General features: G+C 48.7%; 1 protein-coding gene across 7 annotated transcripts in view; it reads left to right on the top strand.

The window, feature by feature from the left end:
- Positions 1–20,390, top strand: part of Mapt (microtubule associated protein tau) — a 94,404-nt gene that overhangs the window by 23,669 nt on the left and 50,345 nt on the right. For all 7 annotated transcript variants that reach the window (XM_090350013.1, XM_090350012.1, XM_090350011.1 and 4 more), the window contains exon 2: positions 19,460–19,576. In XM_090350013.1, the coding sequence (XP_090206139.1) occupies positions 19,477–19,576 (100 nt within the window). In that variant the 5' untranslated portion in view covers positions 19,460–19,476. The remainder of the gene's footprint in view (positions 1–19,459; positions 19,577–20,390) is intronic.

The raw sequence follows: 20,390 nt of genomic DNA, 5'->3' as shown, positions 1-20,390 counted from the left end.
TCATTCCAGCATTCAGGAAGCTGAAGAAGGAGGATCATGAGTTCCAGGTAAATCTGAACTATATACAAAAAAGACTTCTCAAAAAAATAGGAGGAGGGGGCTGGGAGTTTGGCCTAGTGGTAGAGTGCTTGCCTAGCAGGCACAAAGACCCAGGTTCGATTTCTCGGTACCATATACATAGGGGGAAAAAAAACAAACAGTGCTGTGGCTCAAGTGGTAGAGGGTTGGCACTGAGAAAGCCCAAGGACAGTGCTCAGGCCCTGAGTTCAAGTCCAGGACTGGCAAAAAATAGGAGGAGGAGGAGTCATAGTATAGTGTAATCTCAGCATTGAGGGGCTGAAGCAGAGGGACTGTGAATTTAAGGCCAGCCTGGGCTACACAAACTAACAGACAGAAAGCTTAGGAGAAGGAAGACCCGCTCACCTTGAACCTTCTTTTGCCAAGCTCGTAATAGAACCCACATAATTTGGCAGTTTAATTTGTTTTCCATTTGGGCCATGGTCCTTAAGGTTGGGTTAGGTACTGCTATGGGAGTTTTCTTAGGAGGAAGAAGCAACGCCCAGGGGCCCAGGGTCCAGGTGCTTTGTCTGCTGACCTGAATGATGGGAGACCTCAGGTCAATGTTCTGGACCTGCTAACTCAGCTCACGGCCAAAGTGCACTGTGTGTACCTCTGCGGGCAGCTCTCTCGAGCTACCGTGCTGAGGCCAGCCCTCCCCAGCCCACTCCACACCTACTCCTCAGGTTCCAGCCCCCTCTTCTGCCACCAACTCAGGGACTTTGCTCAGGCTGCATTTTCCCCTTTCCAATCCTCACTCACCCTGCCAGCATTTCAGAGAACTAAATCATTCTCCTCTTTATAAGATAATCACTGTCCTCCTTTAGCCTCTCACCCTAACTCTAGCCTTTCCACACCACAGGGAGTTTTGAAAATATATATCCTCAGCATTTTTGCAGCCTCCACTCCTCTCGACCCAGTCAGTCATCCTCTTCACTCAAATCCAGCCAGGACACCTCCGTCCTTGAGCCACTTGTATTAGTCAGCAAGGCCAGCTCACTGACCCAGTAACAAATAGGCCCCAGGTTCCAGTGGCTCCACACATCTTTACTATATGTCCTTCATCTTCCAGTCTGGTGGGTTGTCTTTTACCTCCTTGAAAACTCCATGGGCCAGGCACTAGGGTATCATGCCTGCAATCCTAGCTACTCAGGAGGCTGAGATCTGAGGATCACAATTCAAAGCCAGCAAAGGCAGGGAAGTTCATGAAACTCTCCAGTTAACTACCAAATAAAGCTGGAAATGGAGCTGTGGCTCAAAGTGGTAGAATGCTAGCCATGGGCACAAAAGCTCAGGGATAGCACCCAGGCCCTGAGTTCAAGATTAGGGCCAGCGCCTAAAAGAAAAGAAAGGAAAGGAAAACTCCAGTTTCCTGTTTTAGTGAGCTTTTCCACATTGTTTCCTCTGCTTAGAATATGCTTTCCTTTCCTACCTCCTCTCATCACCTCAAGAACTTGTTCTCAGCCTGTGGGTCTCAGCATAAATACAGGTTCCTTCAAACCCAAGACCTGACTACACAAGTGCCTATCCAGCTTGTGACCTCTTTAGTAGAGAAATACAAGAAGAACTCAATAATTGTTAGCCAGCCACAAAGCAAAAATAAAGCCTTATTGTATTCTGATTGCAATTTAGACCAACCCTTTTCCTTGTTGGTCTGTCCCACCTGCAGTCAGGTCCCCTAATTCCTACGTATAGAGTGTTGCACGTGTTTATTGAAAATGCCAGGATTACTTGGCCATTGTCTGTTGTTAACAGATCCCCAAGCACAACCCCCAGGATCCTGGGAACGGAACATGCGTGGTGCCAGACCTTGAGGTATTCTCCCTCTGACAAGCTAAATGCCTTCCTGGATGCCTGGCCCCCTGCATTCCTATGGGACTTTGTAGGCTGGCCACAAGCCAGCTCTGAGAAGGGCCTCAGCCATGTTCCACCTTGGCTTTGGCCTACAGTATTGGATGTTATGAAACTAAAGGAGATGGAGCTAAAGTGGCAACAAAGGGCAGACTGGATTGTGCTCTGTATCAGGACAGCCTACAGAGGTAGGGCTGGACCCCCACATTATAAATAAGGAAATTGAGGCTTAGAATGGCTAAGTCACTCACCCGAAGTCATCACATTGAGACTTGGAATTTGAGCCAGGTGCCGCTGGCATATGTTTGTAATCCTAGCCCCACTATGGACAAAATAAATTAAAAAAAAATATATATATATATATGTAGTTTTTCCACTACTCACTGGTTAATTGTTTAATTTCTAAGATTAGACTTTTCTATTCATGACTCTGACTCTGTCTCCAGAAAAAGATGAGCACTATTCTAAAGCTCTTCTAGCTTGAACTCTGTCCAGTGCACTTGTTTTTGCTTGGTCATGGCTGCTCAGTCCCGGCCAGTAGACTGGGAAGTAGGTCACGGCTGCAGGAATCCACACGCTGGCTGCTGCCTCCATTTCCAGTGCTAAGCAGAGGCCAGAGCCTTGGACTTCTCATCCTCACTCTGGGGAGCCATGGCCACCCTTGCCATTGCGGAGCCTGGCCTTCTAGAAGTTTCTGTTTCTGTGGATGCTGAGCGTGAGAAAATCCACCTTCATTCTCCTGAGACGCTGAGTGACTGAGCCCAGCTGGGTGCTGCAGGGGTTTACTCCATCCATCAGTACAGAACAGGGTTCCCAGCCATGAGGAGCCAAGAGCTGGCCTTAGTTTTAACAGCCCCCATTCTCTGTATGACAAAATTACTTTCAGAAATAATCATGGAAAGCTGGGCATGGTAGCTCATGCCTGTAATCCTAGCTACTCAGGAGGCTGAGATCTGAGGATCACAGTTCAAAGCCAGCCTGGGCACTAAAGTCTGTGAGACACTTATCGCCAGTTAACCAGAAAACCGGAAGTGGTGCTGTGATTCAAGGGATAGGGAGGTAGCCTTGAGTTGAAGAGCTTAGGGACAATGCCCAGACCAAGAGTTCAAGTCCCATGACCTACAAAAAAAAAAAAAAAAGGAATAATGAAATGATTGAAACAATGGCCAGAAAAGAAGTACAGTTGTTTCTTTCATTGAACTCTTCTATATATCACTGCATCAAGCCTTTTTTTTTTAAATAAAAGTAAATGCTATAGTATAAAAATGGGAATGGCCTGGAGTTGTATCTCAAAAGCAGAGTGCTTTTCTAGCATGTGTGAGGCCCTGGGTTCAGTCTTCAGCACTGTTAAGAAAAGGATAGCTGGAACCATGTGTGGTGATTCACGCCTGTAATCCTAGCTACTCAGGAGGCTGAGATCTGAGGATCATGGTTCAAAGCCAGCCCAAACACTAAAGTCAGTGAGACTCTTATCTCCAATCAATCACCAGAAAACTGGAAGTGGCGCTGTTTCTCAAAGGGTAGGGTGATAGCCTTGAGCTTAAAAGCTCAGGGACAGTGCCCAGGCCCAGAATTCAAGCCCTACAACCAACCAAAAAAAAGAAAAGAAAAGAATAGCTGGGTGCTGGTGGCTCACACCTGTAATCACAACTACTTAGGAGGCTGAGATCTGAGGATCGTGGTTCCAAGGCAGTCTGGGTATTCAAACCGGAGAGACTCTTATCCCCCACTTACCCACAAAAAGTTGGAAGTGGAAGTATGGTAGACCATCAGCCCTGAGACCTGCCCTGAGTTCACACACACACACACACACACACACACACACACACACACACACACACAGAGCAATGGCATGTTGCGTATGAGAGAGTTGAGATGAATAGTTGGTTTTGGCTAAATGCCAGTAGGCTCCTTTTGGAGGAATGGCATTGTGGCCGGCCATGACTCAAGGAGGAAACTGCATGCCAAGTGCTTATGCTTTGCATGCTGGGTTGTTTCTTTCACTAGCAACCATTAGTGGTCACTTTGTGTATTTAAAGACTATAAGTTGAATACAAGTGATTCATGCTTCTATATTTTTTTCAGAGAGTAGTCTGTTTTTGAGCGTGCGCGCGCGCATGTGTGTGTGTGTGTGTGTGTGTGTGCGTGTGAGTGTGTGTGCGTGTGTATGTGTGTGTGTGTGTGTGTATGCTCACATGCACACATGTGTCCATTCTGGGGTTTAAAATTAGAGCTTGGGTGTTATGCCTATCTTTTTAAATTTTATTTTTTTATTTTTTCCAGTTCTGGGGCTCGAACTCAGCACTATCCTTGGGCTTTCTCAAGGCTAATGCTCTACCACTTGAACCACAGCACCACTTCCAGATTTTTCTATGTATGTGGTATCAAGGAATCTAACTTGGGTCTTTGTGCATGCTAGGCAAGCACTCTACCACTAGACAAAATTCCCGGGCCCGGGCCTAACTTTTTTTATTTATAGCCAGCACTCTACCCTTGATCCACAGCTCTGGCTTTTTGAAGGTTAATTGGAGATAAGAGTCTCATGGAATTACCTATCCAGGCTATTTTTGAACCATAAACCTCAGATCTCATCTTCCTAAGTAGCTAGGATTATAGGCATGAGCCATCAGTGTCTGGCCTATACTGTGGGTTTTAACTTAACTTAAAAATAAAGATAAGGTCTGAGAGAGTGGCCTAGTGGTAGAGTGCTTGCCTAGCCTGCATGAAGCCCTGGGTTCCATTCCTTGGTACCATATACACAGAAAAAGCCAGAAGTGTTATGGCTCAAGTGGTGGAGCGCGAGTCTTGAGAAAACCCAAGGACAGTGCCCAGGCCCTGAGTTTAAGCCCCAGGATGGGCAATAAATAAATAAATAAAGATAAAAAAGTATTAGGAAATTTCCTAAATGGAAACTCAGCCACTGGGCTGAGGGTATGTATTCCATTTTGGTCACTGGAGTTTTCCTTGCTGACAGCCACTAGCCACGCAGACGGCAAGCAGCTCAGAGGCAGGCGAGGACTGCAGCACGTAGTCAGGTAGATGCAGTCACCTGGTGACTATGTGTTCCAGTCTTCGTTTCTCAAGCACACTGAAAGCTGTGTCTTCCCCAGAGAAACTCACTTCTCTTCCTCCTCCTCCTCCTCCTCCTCCTGTGCCACTGACTGATGGGGTGACTGCCTCCTACTGAGCCTCTGTGGTACCTGGTCAAGAAGTCAGAAGATGGACCTTGAACTTGAAGCCATTTTGATTTTCCTCCTTTTAGAAGGATCTTGGATCTTACTGAGTTTCACAAACATGAGTTAATGATGGAGAAGAGTGAGGGAGGAGGGGACCCTTCTGTAGACACCCTTGGGAGTTTTGAAGAGTTTCCTGTACTCCCAGCTTCCCCAGGACAAATCTCCCTGGCAAGAGGGTTGCAGTATCAGAGATCCCCTCACTGGAATTTGGAAATCCACTGTGCCAGGGTCTGCTGACTCTGACAGTGAATATTATGCTAGGAATTGTCTCTCCCAGAAGGCCTGTCCATTCCTCCAGAAGTCTAGTGGGTGTTGGGGTGCCAACACCTCCGCCTTCAGCCTCACCTCAGTGGGGGAAGGGGGAGGCCTTACCCTTCTCCTCCCCCTTGTCCTTCTTGTGTGTTTCTGGCCAGGGCCTCTCTGCAGCTTAATTATGTAACCTGCCTGTTTCTGGTCCAAGGAGCACCCTGGAGAAGTGGGCAGAAATGGGCATGTAGCCAGGGCCGGCTTACTTGCCATGCCCACACTCATGGAACTTGGAGGAAGCTCTGGAACGTGGACTCGGCAGGACTTAGGCCTCCACCACCAACCCCAGAGCCAAAACTTGAGGGTGATGCTCTTTGACTTCGGTTAATTTCTAACAGGCAGTGTGGGGCACAAAGGGCCTGCAGCTACTGGGATAGAAGGAGCCCATGGCTCAGCTCTGGCTGGGCATCTGGGGAAGATCTTGAAGACCAGAACAATAAGCCAATATGAGGAAAGCAAATACGCAACCCTCACCAGGGACCCAAACGAAGGGACCGGTGGAGCCCCCCACCCAGTCTTGGCAGGGAAACTTGTACCCAAATGGTGAATGACACAGGAGTTATTTCAGAGCAAGGAGACAACCTCCCTGCCTGTAGTGTCCTGGGACTGCCTTTGGGATTGAAGGGCCTCAATGTGAATCACACAGCCCCAAACACAGCATCAATAATGCATCTGTGCATAGAAAGCTGTTACAAAACTCATTTATTATGCAGCTAACATGTCTGAATGAGCTTCCAGATCTACCTCAGAGTATGGACTTGGGACTGGTCTGCTTTAATAATAGATGCTTTCTGTATCTCCGGCTTGGTAGCTTTTATTTAAAGTGATCTTAACTGAAGAGATTAATGGATGATTCTGAATTTGTGCCTTTTAAGAACAAAGCTTTGCTCTTAATTAACTGGATTCGATCCTTTGAGCAGGAAGAGGCTCTCCCCCAATTGCAGCAGGAACTACTCACATCAGGACAGCTCCCAGACTTTGTCCTGGGCCAGGCCCATCCTAGAGGTATTGCTGGAAGGTCAGGAGGCTACAGGAGCCACAGACATTTCCCAGGGACACCTAGTGTGCATGTCTAGGGCTCAATAGCCACATGAAAAACCCAGAGAGATGGGTCCTGTGCCTTGGCCCCACCTAGGAGAGATGGGGCCATCTTGTTGTTCACGGTTGGAGGAAGCAAAGGAGCCTCTTGTAGTGTGTATACGGACTTGATCTGAGAGGTCGGTGGCTATCACTCCCTGCTGTAGTGCATGCGTGAGAGGTCAGACTCCCTGAGCAACTTCCTCTCTCCAGTGTGTTCTTCCTTTGTGTCCCCACAGCAGGAACAGAGCTGGAAAGGTGACACAGCCTCTCCTCCACCCTACTCCCCAATCCCACTGCTGGGAAGCTGGCATGGAGAGGGGAGACGGCCAGCATTCTGGGGCTCTGCACCCCAGATAGAATAGGCACTATGGGCTTGGGGCAGCTGGTGGCTTGAAACAGAAGGTGCTCAGGAGGCAAACACACCTGCTTTAATCCCTGTCTCCGAGGCCCGCTAATGCCTGAGACAAGCACCTTAACCCTCCCAGCCAACAGTTGCCAAAGGGTACAGTCAACACCTACCACACTGGTGGGTGGTCAGAGGAGCCTGAAAAGGATAAATGGCAGAGGATCTCACATAGTGCCTGCCACACGGCAGGTGTACCATCAAACTTTTCTGTCTTCCTTCCCCCAAATCAAATTATCACTGAAGTGCTAGTCCACTCATGAGCAGATCTATCAAAATTAATGGCATTGGTTTTCTACTTGCCGCTTCAACCAGTTACCAATTTTCACAACTTAGCTGTGTTCTTTTACAGTGCTGGAAGTCAGAAGTTGAGGCTAAGGTTTTGGAAAGGTTGTGTTCCTTTCTGGAGAGTCAGAGAAGCAGCCCTTTTCTTTTCCTTTGCAGCTTCCTCTAGGGGGCGCCATGTTCCTTGGACCATGGCAGTCAAGTCTGTCTCACTTTACATGGCTCAGACATCAATGCCCCTCCTTTCTCTTCTGAGTGCAAAGATCCTTATGGTCACCCCACCCTGATGACACCGGTGAGCTCCCTACTGGAGTGAGCTGCAGAACCCCACAATGCAGCTGCAGGGTTAAGTCCCTTTGCCAGGTCACGTGACAGTCACTGTTTTGGAGATGGGACGTGGACTGTGAGATGCTATGTGCCTGCCACTTTAAGCACCCATGTGTATTTTTACCCACTAGATGATACAATAATCTGTTAAAACCAGTTCTAGAAGAGATGGGATAATGTACATTAGGATCTAAACTGTGTTTCGTAATGCAAACTAGTGCTTAAAGAGCTTGGTCCTACTGCATTTATTGTCTTATAAGACAATAAATTTATTGTCAATAAGATTGTCCTAACCAGCTTCTTTTGTATCCTTTTTCACCAGAAAACACTGCTTTGCTACAGCCTCAACTCCAAGTCTTGTCCTCTCTTTGTTTCTTCCTCTCCCTCTCCCTTCCCTCCTTTCCCCCTCTCGCTTTCTCTCTCCTGTGGTACTAAGGATTGAATTCACGGTCTCATGCTTGCTAGGCAAGTGTTTTACCACTTGATCTACACTCCCAATCCTTTGGCTTTTATTTTTTCAGACAGGGTCTTGCACTTTTTCCTGGGCTATCCTCAGAGCTGGTTCTTCCTCCCTGTCTTCTACTTCCTGTGTAGCTGGGAATACAGAGAGGCTGTAGCAAAGCAGTGTTCTTCCCTAACTTGCATAAGGCCCTGGGGTTGTGTTCCAGCCCTAACACAACCAAAACAGACCCCAGGTCTTGAGATGTTTGGATGTTTTTTTCTTCCGCAGATGTTGCCTATAAATCGAATTCCAGAGCTCTCTGGGGAATGGTGTGTGGATGACAAGACCCAGAGGGAAAAGGAAGTGACAGGGCTCTCCAAGTGTAAACAGCTTTTCCGTGGAGGTCAGGGCACTCTGCTCCTGCTCTTGAACTGAAGGACTGAAGAGAGGGGGGCAGACCCAAAGAAGATATACCTTGCTCCCCAGATGTTCTCCAGCTCATCTGAGCAGAGCCCCAAGATTCCTGCATGGCCCATGGGGGTCACTGTCAGTCATCCTACTTCCAGTCCAGTCTCCTTCTTTGAACTGAGGTGTACTCTGAGTCCTCAGTCACCCTATCCCATTATGGCTCTTTGCTTGCTGAGCTGGGAGGAATCTGATCACCTTCTCCCTGTCTAGAAGCACAGCTGGGAGGCTCTAGAATTGAGCTAGGAGCTCAGAAGAGCAGGGATAGAGCCAGACATGCACCACAAGCTTTCTGTGTTCACAGCCAAAGAGGTTGTGGTATTTCCTAAGTAAACAGAGAGCCTCGTGTGACCTGCAAGATCAAGGGTGTGGATTTGAAGCTGTGGGAAGTGGTGGTTTTTCTGCCCTACTGGCCTAGACTTGAGTCCTAGGGTCACAGCTCACTCACAGTGTGATCCTGAGCAAGGAGCTCTCTTCTGTGTTCCAGTGACCTTATCTCTAGATTGGGTATTCACGATATCATCATCTTTCTGCTAGAGACATGGTGGTGAGAATTTGATGATGTATTCCATGAGCCAGGCAGGTACAAAGTGCCCAGTTGATGTTGTTGCCATAGCAGTTAAGTTGTTAGAACTGAGAGCACCTTCAGATGCTTCAAGTGCCTCCCATCCAGGCCAGAGCAGAGAAGCAGGGTGTATTCAGGCTGGAGAGAGAAGGCCTGGTATGTTCTTTGTGCCCAGTAGGACCAGTCTACTTAAGTTTCAGGGACTGAGCTTGGTGGAACATGCCTGTAATTCCAGTTCCCTGGGAAGCAAAAATCAAGAGCATTGCAGTCCATGGCCAGCCTAGGCAAAAAGCTCATGAGACCCACCCCCCCTCCCCATCTCAACTAAAAAGCCAGATGTGTCCATTAATCCAGCTATGAAGGAGGTACAAATAGGAGGATCAAGATCCAGTCCAGCCTGTGTAAAAAATATGAGACTCTACTTGAAAAAAAATTAAGCAAAAAGAGCCAGGCGTGTGGCTTAAACAGTAGAGCACATGCCTAGCAACCTCAGGAGTCCGAGTTCAAACCCTAATACAGCCAAAACAAATCTCAGCAAGTCTGAACATGGTGGTAAAAGCCTATAATGCCTGCACTTGAGAGGCAGAGGCAGGAGGAGCAAGAATTCACGGCCAGCCTGGGGTGAGAAAGTACAGCTGCACCATGCTGTGCGTTCTGAGCTTGGGAAGTGTCAGCGAGATCACTGCCGCACTCTTCTCTCCACACATCCATCTCCACGTCCCATGCACACCCTTGTTCAGCAGCATTTCCCAGGAGCTCCCTGTGCCAGGTGTGGGTGGTGGCTTTGTGTCACCCTACTGAAGCACAGCCATTTGAGTTCCAGGGATGAAGAAGCAATGTTAAATGGGGTTGAGAGTTGTGAGTGATTCCTGCCCTGGTTTCCAGAATTTGGGTGTCCAGCCCAATTCTGCAAAAGAGGAGAGAAGTGTGATGGAAGAAGTGGTGTGATCTCATGTACCCCAGCCTCCTCTCTACTTCTGGCCTGGGGGTGCAGGGCCCACTGGGATTCCCTCCATCTCTGTGGTTGGCTAGCTGGCTAGTTGGCTTGTCAGTACTGGGAGTTGAATGTAAGGCTTCATACTTGCTAGGCTGTCCCACTCCCCCCCCCCTTTTTACTTTATTTTTCAGGTTAGGTTTCCTATGTTTTTGTTTGTTTGTTTTGCTTGGAACCAGCCTTGCCCCGAGATCCTCCTATCTCTGCCTGCCCGCCTAGCTGCGATTACAGGCCCTTACATCCAGCATGCTTGTTGAGTTGGGCCTTGCAGATGTTTTGATTTCAGCCTTTCCAGTCGCTGGGATTATAGGAGCTACCATACCTGACCCCAGCCTGTGTTTTCATGGGTACCCCATGACAATCTGTGTGTGCTTGGCAGCTCCTGGGGAGGTGGCCTTTGCCTTTTTCCTGGTACCCCTCTGCTCGCTAGTGGGCCCGTGGTGCATACGCCACCGCAGTCCTCCCTCTGAGATTCTGCCTGAGTTCCGTGTGGTCTGAAAAATCCCTTGAAGACACTTGTTTTTGTGGCCTGTTTCAACACAGACTTGAGTGGGTTTCAGGCAAAAGCAAACTGGCAAGCAGAATACTGGCATGCAAACCATTCCTCTGGATGAATGCTGTCCCCGCGTTCCTGCTGGGGCACAGAAGGCAAGGAAACCCAGGCCCCAGGGCTTGAAGCGCCTCTATTTTTAGACCCAGAAAATTAATTCCGAAGCTGGGTACGGATTGCTCATGCCTGTAATCCTAGCTACTCAGGAAGCTGAGATCTGAGGATCGCAGTTCAAAGCCAGCAAAGTTCTCAAGACCCTTAACTGCCAATTAACTGCCAGAAAACTGGAAGTAGAGTTGTGGTTCAAGGTCACCTTGGGTAAAAGAGCTCAGGGACAGTGTCCAAGTCCCGAGTTCAAGGCCAGGACAGGCATAACAACAACAACAACATATATAATGAGACTAATTTCAGTTTCACTGCCTGCACTTTTTAGGAATTTTCTGTCTGATACTCACGTAGATGCATCGTTTGCTTGTCTATAAAAGTCACACTGGTGAACATTTCTTACTACGGTTTCTTCCATCAGAGTCTTCTGGGACCTCTGTGTGTCCACATCTCCTCCCATGACTCCCAGAGCCATCCACCTCCTGCACGGAGCACCAGGACAGAGCTTTGGCTCTGTCCCCAGGGCATCACGGGATCCTAGGATGATGATGTCATAGGGGCTGCCATCTGCCCTCCCTGGCCAGAGGCTTCAGTGGGTGGAGCCAAGGGGACGCCAAGGGGGCACCACGCGTACTGGGTATTTTCAAGCCAAAGCCCTTGGAGAGAGCTGCTCTTCCTCACAATCTTTCTTTCCTTGGCTTCTGGATGTTTCTCCCCTGGTGGGTTCCCAATTCCAGAGCTAACCCAGGCTCCTCTCCAAGGCAGCCTATGTGGAGCATGATTATAAGGCAACCGCTGGGCAAAGCTCACCAGATACCAGGATTGGGGTGTGGGGGGGGGTCTTTGTCCCTGAGAGGTAGCCTAAAAACACATTTAGAGAAGGTTTGATTAAATCAATGGATGATGATGTTTAGATGATGAGGTTTAAATGATAGAAACCATATCTGGCACTTGTGAAGCCCTTAAAGTCTGTGATGTATAGTCATTCATTCATTCGTTCATTCATTCCCAGCTCCAAAACTCCAAGAGGTCCCAGGTTCTACACTGTAAGTGAAGGATTCCAAGTAGAGCCTGAGTGGCCCGGCTGAAATGTGTCCTGCACTGTCATGAACTCTGATCCTGATGCACAGAAGAGGCTGGGCACTCTTGTACAACAGAAAACTCAGGGGCAAGTGTGTGTGACCCAGTGTGGTGTTTCTTAGGTGTGTTCAGAGGAAACTTATTGTTTTCTTTCCTTCCAAGCCCACACTGAGTTCAGGTCATTCATTACAGAGGGACAACTTCTAATTAGAAACAGACTCCCGCCACCCTCGAGTCCCCCATGTCTTTCAGGGTATGTCCTCAGACCCAAAAAATAGAACTAAAGACATGGGGAAAACTACCACCTTCCCTTCCTAAGTCTCTTCCTTCTCATCTCCCATGTTTTCCCCAGCAAGTGAAATATCAGGGCAGAAACAGCCAATTTCAAGCCCTGGGGCCCTGGGGCCTTTCAAACTCCTACCTTCCCCACGGGTCCTGGGCAAGCTTCCACCAACGTGTAGAAAGATCTAGGCCCTCGATCCCACAAGATGTCCTGCTGCATCTCTGGGCTTGCCAGCGCCTGTCTGGGGACTTGGATGAAAGGAATCAGGTGTAAGCCCTGTTCTGCAGGCTGCCTTTATGGCTCTCTACCTGGTCTTCCTTATCCACTGTCACCCCCTCCGTCAGGACAGAGACAGGAGTCCTCTCCTCAGAGCCTTGGCTGCTTCCATGGTCCACATGAAACTGCCTTTTCTCCATCTCCTTCCTCTGTGTCAGACGAGCACATCAAAGTCACTAACAGGCTGGTTTTCACCTGTGCTTTTTCAAGGACCCTCTCAGCCCCCTGTGAGACAGGTGTGGCACTGGCCTGCCACTTGGAGAGGTCAAGTAGCAATCCATCCCAACACCACCTGGCCAGTAAGTGTCCCAACTGACTTTGAACTCCACGCCAGGGGTCCATGTGGACGAGTGCACTTGGAAGGAAGGCTCCCTTGGAAAGACTTGGAGACCCTGTGGCTTTGGAAGCTACCTCCTTGGGGAGCTATGCTGTCTATTCAGCTGGCAAGCAGGTTTTGGTGGATCCCAGATGTTGGGGCCACCCAGTGTATCACAGAAATAGAGTCAAGGTGGAGCCCTGGTCCTGAGATCTGACCCCCCCAGAAAGCCAAACAAGGGGACGTCCAGGCTCCCTTCAGAGGAGTGGAGGATAGGGGTGCCTTAGCCTCTGTCATGAATTCAAGGCTGTGCTGTGTCCACGCCCCATCTACAAAGTGTCTGCAGCAAGGAAGAATTGAAATCCCAACACTCGGGAGGCAGAAGCTGGAGGATTGAGTTGGAAGCCAGCCTGGGCTACATAGAGAAATGCTGTTAGAGACATTTGTTGTTGGTTAGAACCAAACGCAGAGATATCACACACACACAAACACACACACACACACACACACACACACACACACACACACACACACACGACACTAGAAATTATACTTGCCGGAAACCAAGCAGAAATCAGGACAAAACCTATAAATACCAGCGTATTGTAAAGCGACTAAAGTAGGTTGTAGGATACTTGGTGTGTCTGAGGTAGGGAAGGTGACATATGCAAAAGAAAGGGGGAGGTATTGAGTGGGCCGAGGGGGTTAGTATGCTTTCTTCTCTCAGGTTGTTTGACTCTCAAATAATCACTAAAACTGGTTCTTAGAAAGCCATAACTTTTCTCTTCCTTCCCCTCTTCTCTGTCCAACAAAAGCAGGGTTTTCTCGGCTTTGACACCACAGGGAACTGTCCTTGTCCACTGAGATCTCTGAATTTGGGGGATTTGCTGCACATAGACTGAAAGTGGTGACCAGGGACATTGGCAGCCCCAGAACCACACAGGGACCCAAGGAACCCCTCACCATCACCACCAAAGAGTCTCACACGGTGGCTATGTTCTCACTAACGCATCTCAGGATGAGGGGGGTAGGTGCAGGTCCACCATGTGTCCTCACACAGATCCAGCCACGGGGGAGGAGGAAGACATTCTAAAGAGGGGACTGGTGGACAAACTATTGCCCCTCTGGAAATGGCCATCCATGCAGGAAAGCTTTTGCAGGAGCTATAGGCCATATTGGTGGTTACAAAGGAGAACGGAAGTTTGTTTGTTTGTAAGAACAAAAAATAGAAACTCTAATTTAAAAGCAAAATTGTAACCAGGGGTATGGGGCCATGTCTATAATCTCAGCATTTAGGATGCTGAGGTCAGAGGATCATGAGTTCTAGACACCCCTGAGCTATATAGCCAGTCCCTGTTTCAAAAGCAAAAAGAAGAATCAAGGCAGGCTTGTCTTCTCCGTCCCCCTGTGCCAACTTTCTCGATGGTGGACTTCAGCCAGCTGACCTCAGCCGACACGTCCATGTGCACATGGCGGCACCACTCCTCCCCAGAGCCACCGCCGCCGTTCACACAGCCCTACATTGTTCCCTTTGGATGGAGGCCCAAAGTTATTTCACTTTCTTCTCGTCAGAATAAGTCTTTCCTGTCTGTGTGCCCAGCACCACATGCGCTCAGGCAGAGCTCTGCTGCAAATCTATGATTGTTTTCTATCTTTTTCTGCTGTTGTTGGTTGTGGGACTTGAACTCAGGGCCTGGGTGCTATCCCTGAGCCTTTTTACTTGAGGCTAGTGGGCTCTTCCACTTTAAGTCATAGCGCCACATGTAGCTTTCCAGTGGTTCATTGGAAATAAGAGTCTCACGATGCCAGGCACCTGTGCCTTGAGCCTCCTGGCCACTTAAGAGGCTGAGATCTGAGGATCACAGTTCAAAGCCAATACTGGCAGGAAAGTTTGTGAGACTCTTATCTCCAATAGACTACTCAGAAAAGGCTGTGGTGCTGTGGCTCAAGTGATAGAGTGCTAGCCTTGAATACAAAGAGGCTCAGGGACAATGCTCAGCCCCAAGTTCAAGCTCCAAAACTGGCCAAAAAAAAGTAAAAATAAAGAATGGCTTTAGTGACATTGTCTAAAAAGAAATTTACTCATTCCTTGACTTAGGAAACTGTAACCCCTCTGTACATCGACTTTATAATAATAAAATACATTTTAAAATAAACCAAATATATGTTTAAAAAAGAAACTAATTTTAAAAAGAAAAGAAAAGAAATAGCTTCAGTGCCAGCACTGGCAGATCACATCTACAATCCTAGCTACTCAGGAGGCTGAGGTCTGAGGACCACAGCTCAAAGCCAGCCCAGCGCAAGCAGGACTATTATCTCCAATTAACCACCGAAAAGCCAGAAGTGGTGCCGTGGCGCACGTGGTAGAGTGCCAACCTGAAGCGAAACAGCTCAAAGACAGCCTCCAGGCCGCGAGTTCAAGCCCCAGGCAGGCGCACACAAAACCCAGCTTTGACTCAGGTGTGGAGGGCATTCCCAACGCGGTGCCATCATCCCCACAGACGTCCTTGCTGCCCGGGGCAGGTGCAGAGGATCCCGGATCCGGGGGATGCGCTGAGTCACCGCGCTGTGGATCCCGGGGCGGGTCCCGGGGCGGTCCCGGGGCGGTCCCCGGACGGTCCCGGGGCGGGTCCCGGGTCTCCCCTCGCGCCCGGCCCGGTGTCTGGCGCCCTCTAGCGAGCGCTGTCCCTAACAGCTCCGGGCACCGCGTTCACCTGCTGGCTGCCTTTGCAGCCTGGGGTCTGACTCCAGCCAGGGCCTGGCTGGCAGCCATGTACTTGTGCTTAGGGCAGGAAGGCAGGCTCAGCAGGGCCCTTTGGCTACAGGATGTCACAGACAGAATCTGGGGCCTAGCGGTGCTCGTCCGTTCTCAGAAGACAGTCCTCTTCCGGGAGTTCCTAAAAATGACCCATTGTAGTTTGTACTTTTTTTGTCAGGCCTGGGCTTGGGCGCAGAGTCTGAGCACTGTCCTTGGGTTTTCTCAAAGCTAGAGCTCTAGCACTTGAGCCACAGCACCATCTCTGGCTTTTTCCTATGTATGTAGAATCGAGGAATCCAACCCAGGTCTTTGGGCATGCTAGGCAAGCACTCCACCACTAGGCCAAACTCCAGACCCCTGGTTTGTACTTTTAAACATTTCCCCACTGATAGGGAAGGGGGGAAAACCAAGACGGGTGGGGGGTGTGGGGGGGGGAGGGAAACGGGTACCAAGACATGTGAAAGGGTATCAATGTATGTGAATTAATGCACCTTCTATCTGACAAATATCATGTAACCCTTTTACTAATTACAATAAAAAAAATTTTAAAAAAAAAACATTTCCACACACACACCTTTAAAATGTCTTCCTGGTTTGGGAAGGTGGCTTCGTGGTAGAGTGCTTGCCTTGGGCGTTGTATGAAGCCCTGGGTTCAATTCCTCAGTACCACACACAAAGAAAAAGCCAGAAGATGCACTGTGGCTCAAGAGGTAAGAGTGCTAGCCTTGAGCAAAAGGAGTTCAGGGACATCGCCCAGGCCCTAAATTCAAGCCCCAGGACTGGAAAAAGAAAAAAATGTCTTCCTTATCTTCCACCCCCACTGTCTCCAAGCCTCTGGCAGGGCAAACAGGAGATAGGGAGTCAGAGACAGAGACAGAGTGACAGAGAATAGGAAATCAGATTGGTGTTTGTTTTCCTCTGTCTGCTGAGATTACAGGGCTGCAGAGGAGATGACAGGCCTGGTCCATACAAGCAGGCCCCTCAGGGCCTCCTTATTTCCGTGTTTTATGCTGAGATGCACAGTTGTGCTGTTTGCTGGCTGGCTCTGCCCTGTGTCCTGTGGGATCTCCAGAGGGATCAAGCAGGCCTCTGACGGGCACCCTGTGATCCTTTCCTCTTGCAGACCCTTGGGTTCTGCAGTGCCTGCCCAGGCAGGTCCCCCATGGGGTTTCTTGCTCGCATGCCATCCGTGAGTGTCACCTTTTATTCTCCAGGGATCTCTTCTTTCTGGTTTCTATGTGAATTCCACCCTTAGGAATGTGCTAGAACACAGACTTCTCTCTTCCCATTTCCCTTCACTCTCCTGTTTTATCTTCTCCTTTTCCATTCCTTTCTCTTCCTTTTCCTTCTTCAGTGTTGAGGACCAAACTCAGGGCTTTGCCCATGGTAGGCAAATGCTCTTCCACAAAGTGCAGTGCCCCCAGCATGGCCTGTCGTCAACCCGCCTCGCCCTGCCATGAAGAATGTAGAGAGAGTGTGGCGTCGGAAGGATTTGCAGTTGTAGTGGAATGAACCTCCTGACTCAGTTTTCTTCCTACTCATCCTATTTTTTTATCTCCTAAAGGAAAATATTGGCCCTTGAATGGAACACAGTTGGATTTTTGTGATGAGTACTTTCAGGCTGGTTTAAGTTCTGCCTTCCTGTGGGTAAAGCTGACTACAGCTTTAAGGGGCAGGGCAGAGGCAAGGGGAGCTCCTTAGGAACCAGGATGGAGGGGCCCATTGTCCTGTTGTCTGCTGTGTGGGTTGAAGGTGGCCGTCTAGACCAGTGTCCCCAAACCCTGGGATGGAGGCCCTAGGCTCAAGTCCAGGAATGACCCTGCCTTCTCCAGCTCCTGTGTGGGGACCTATGGAACCCTCTCCACACTGAGAATACAGGAGAGGGCTGCATGCATGGCTTCTTGGTGGAGGCCTGAGTTCCAGCCCCAGTAACCACCCCCCGCCCCCCGCCCAAAGAAAGGAACACAGTGGAAGGACTGCAATGCTTTTGTTTGCTTGCTTTGAGATGGGGTCTCACTATGGAGTCTACACTGGCCTCAAACTCAGGATCCTCCTGGCTCAGCCATTCAAGTGTTGGGATTACAGATATCTGCTACCATGTTTGATGAAATCTTTGGGCTGAGACTTATGTATTTGTAGGGTATTTGTTTTTACTGTCAAAAACCACTGAAGAAGCCTTATAGAGAAGTCTATACACCATGGCTCACAAGTCAAACCTTGCCTTGAGCTAAAAATGTGTATGTATTTTCAAATGGTTGAGAAAACAAACACAAAAATAGAATGATAATCCATGACCAATGAAATTCAGATGTCATTGCCCATAAAGGAAGTGTCAGGAGAATGCAGTCATATTTGTTCATTTGCCATCTGACCTGCTTTCCCACCACATCCGCAGCCACAGCAGCCACAAAGTCTACCAAGTTACCCTCTGGTAAATTCTCACAGGATATAATTTGCTGGCCCTTGACCTGAAGCTAACATGGAATTCCTCTGGGTTGAAAACTCCGTAATAATAAAGCGTTACGAACTGTGAGTGTGTGTGCACGTGTGGGTGTGCGTGCATGCACACTGGTCCTGGGGCTTGAACTTAAGGCCTAGGAGCTAGCAGTCCCTGAGCTTTTATGTTCAAGGCTAGTGTTCTACCACGTAAGCCACAGCTCTACTTCTGCTTTTTGGTGGTTAGAGGTAAGCATCTCATACTTTCTTATCGGGACTATCTTTGAATCATGATCCTCAGATCTCAGCTTCCAGAGGAACTAGAAACCTGGGGGAGACTGTCCCTTCTCTTCCCTAGACCTTGAGCAGAGCCCGAGGCTGCTGTGCCTGTCTCATCATTAACATAATCTCCACCCCTGTAAGAATCCAGAGGCCACAGCAAAAAAGATGCAGAGGCTGGACGTGGTGGTGCATGACTATCCCCAGTATTCAGGAAACTGAGGCTAAAGATCTCAAGTTCCATGTGTGTACGTGTGTATATGTTTGTCTATATATATATATATATATATATCCGTACATATATACAGGCTGTGCACACACCTGTAGTCCCAGCCACTTGGAAGACTGTGATCCTAAGTGATCTTACTAAGGCAGTAGGATCACTTGAGCCTGAGCAGCATAGCAAGACATCTTGTCTTCAATTAAGCAGAAAAACACAAAGACTTGGTTTTAATTTCAGTTGCCATTGATAGAATAATCACTGCATCTTTGAGCCATGTTTTCCTGCCCAGAAATACCATGATGTAATGTCCTTTGTCTTGTCTGATCCTATCCTTCAAAAAAAAAAAAAAAGCCAGTCAATGGCATTTACTTTGTTTTTGTTTGTTTGTTTGTTTGTTTTTGGTGGGTCATGGGGCTTGAACTTGGTCTGGGCACTGTCCCTGAGCTCTTCAGCTCAAGGGTCTCGTCCTACCTCTTGAGAAACAGTGCCACTTCCAGTTTTCTTGTAGTTAATTGGAAATATGAGTCTCAGGTCCTTTTTTTGCTGGCTTTGAACCATGATCCTCAGATCTCAGCCTCCTGAGTAGCTAGAATTATAGGTGTGAGCCACCACACTCAGCAGGCATTTACTTTTTAAACAAGGAGAAAGCACTAAGGATAATAAGCCAGGTCCGCAGAACCTGCCTCCCCTGGTTGTTTTGAATATGCAGTGGTGGTAGATTAGAAATATCCAAGAGGGGGCTGGGAATGTGGCTTAGTGGTAGAGTGCATGAAGCCCTGGGTTTGTTTTCTCAGAACCACATACACAGAAAAAGCCGGAAGTGGCACTGTGGCTCAAGTGGCAGATTGCTAGCCTTGAGCAAAAGAAGCTCAGGGACAGTGCCCAGGCCCTGAGTTCAAGGCCCAGGACTGGCAAAAAAAAAAAAAAAGATACACGGGAATGTCACACTACTATGGCGGCAAAAAGCAAGATGAGACTGCATAAGTGCTTGTTGGACAGGAGTGGGGAAGACCCGCCTCTGCTTGCTGAGACTTGAGGGTGGGGACACCTTTTTCCTTGGCAAACCTACTCCACCCCAGTGTTCCCAGAAGCCCCTGGGCTCAGCATTCCACATCCCTCACCCTCCCATCTTCTTTTCCCAGGTGAGCCTTGATCTAGGATGGCCGAGCCCCGCCAGGAGTTTGACACAATGGAAGACCATGCTGGCGCCTACACCCTGCTGCATGACCAAGATGGGGACACAGAACACGGTCTGAAAGGTTAGTGGGTGACCCAGCCAACACCTTTCCTTGGCAGGAACTAGCAGAAAGAGTTCACATCCTGGTTTTTGAAAGTCTTCAATACCTAGTGGTCAGCTGAGGGCAGCCACGTTCATTTGAATGAGCCAAGATAACTCAGAATGGAGGAGGAGGTATCTGAAAATCCACCTTTTCAGAGGAGAAGCCCTCCTGAGTGGATGGAGTGAGACAGGGACTTCTGTGGATTGTCACTCTCAGTAATACCTGGGTGCTTTGTGTCTGGAGCCTCACCTGGCAGGCTATAAAATAGTACTCTGATTAGCATGTGAAATGTGTGGCTTTATCCATGACATTGTAGCCCTTTAAATCAGATCTGCCTGGCCACTGTCTGGCAAGATAAGTGAGCTCTGGATTTATTTTTTTATTGCCTCCCCATTAATAAACCATACCCACATCTGCAAAAGCTAGAATACAGTGACATGACCTTTCCCTTGACCCCCCTATGTCTCACTTCACCATGGGACCACAGACACGCAGCGTCCTGCCTGTAGATCTTGGAGCCAGCTCCTCACTCTCTGCCAGACCTGTGCTTCAGGGGGTTCCACAACCCTCCAATCCCCCTTCCCACTCCACACTCCCAAATATAGCCCCAATTAGGGCCCTCCTTAGAGCACCCCATGGTCCTTCAGAACCATTGTCAGGCAGATGAAATGGCAAGGATTTACATTTGTTGTTGTTGCTGCTTGCTTTGTATTATTGTATTTGTTAGTTTTTGTCTACCCACAAAAAAAAAGTGATTACTCATGCTGTTATGGAACTAGAGAAGCAATAGAAA

Source organism: Megascapheus bottae, chromosome 17 (assembly GCF_031878675.1).
Source record: "Megascapheus bottae isolate mThoBot1 chromosome 17, mThoBot2.hap1, whole genome shotgun sequence".
In the NCBI taxonomy this organism is placed as follows: Eukaryota; Metazoa; Chordata; class Mammalia; order Rodentia; family Geomyidae; genus Megascapheus; species Megascapheus bottae.
The sequence above is the reverse complement of the archived record's forward strand: the minus strand, read 5'-3'. Positions and strand labels throughout refer to the sequence as shown.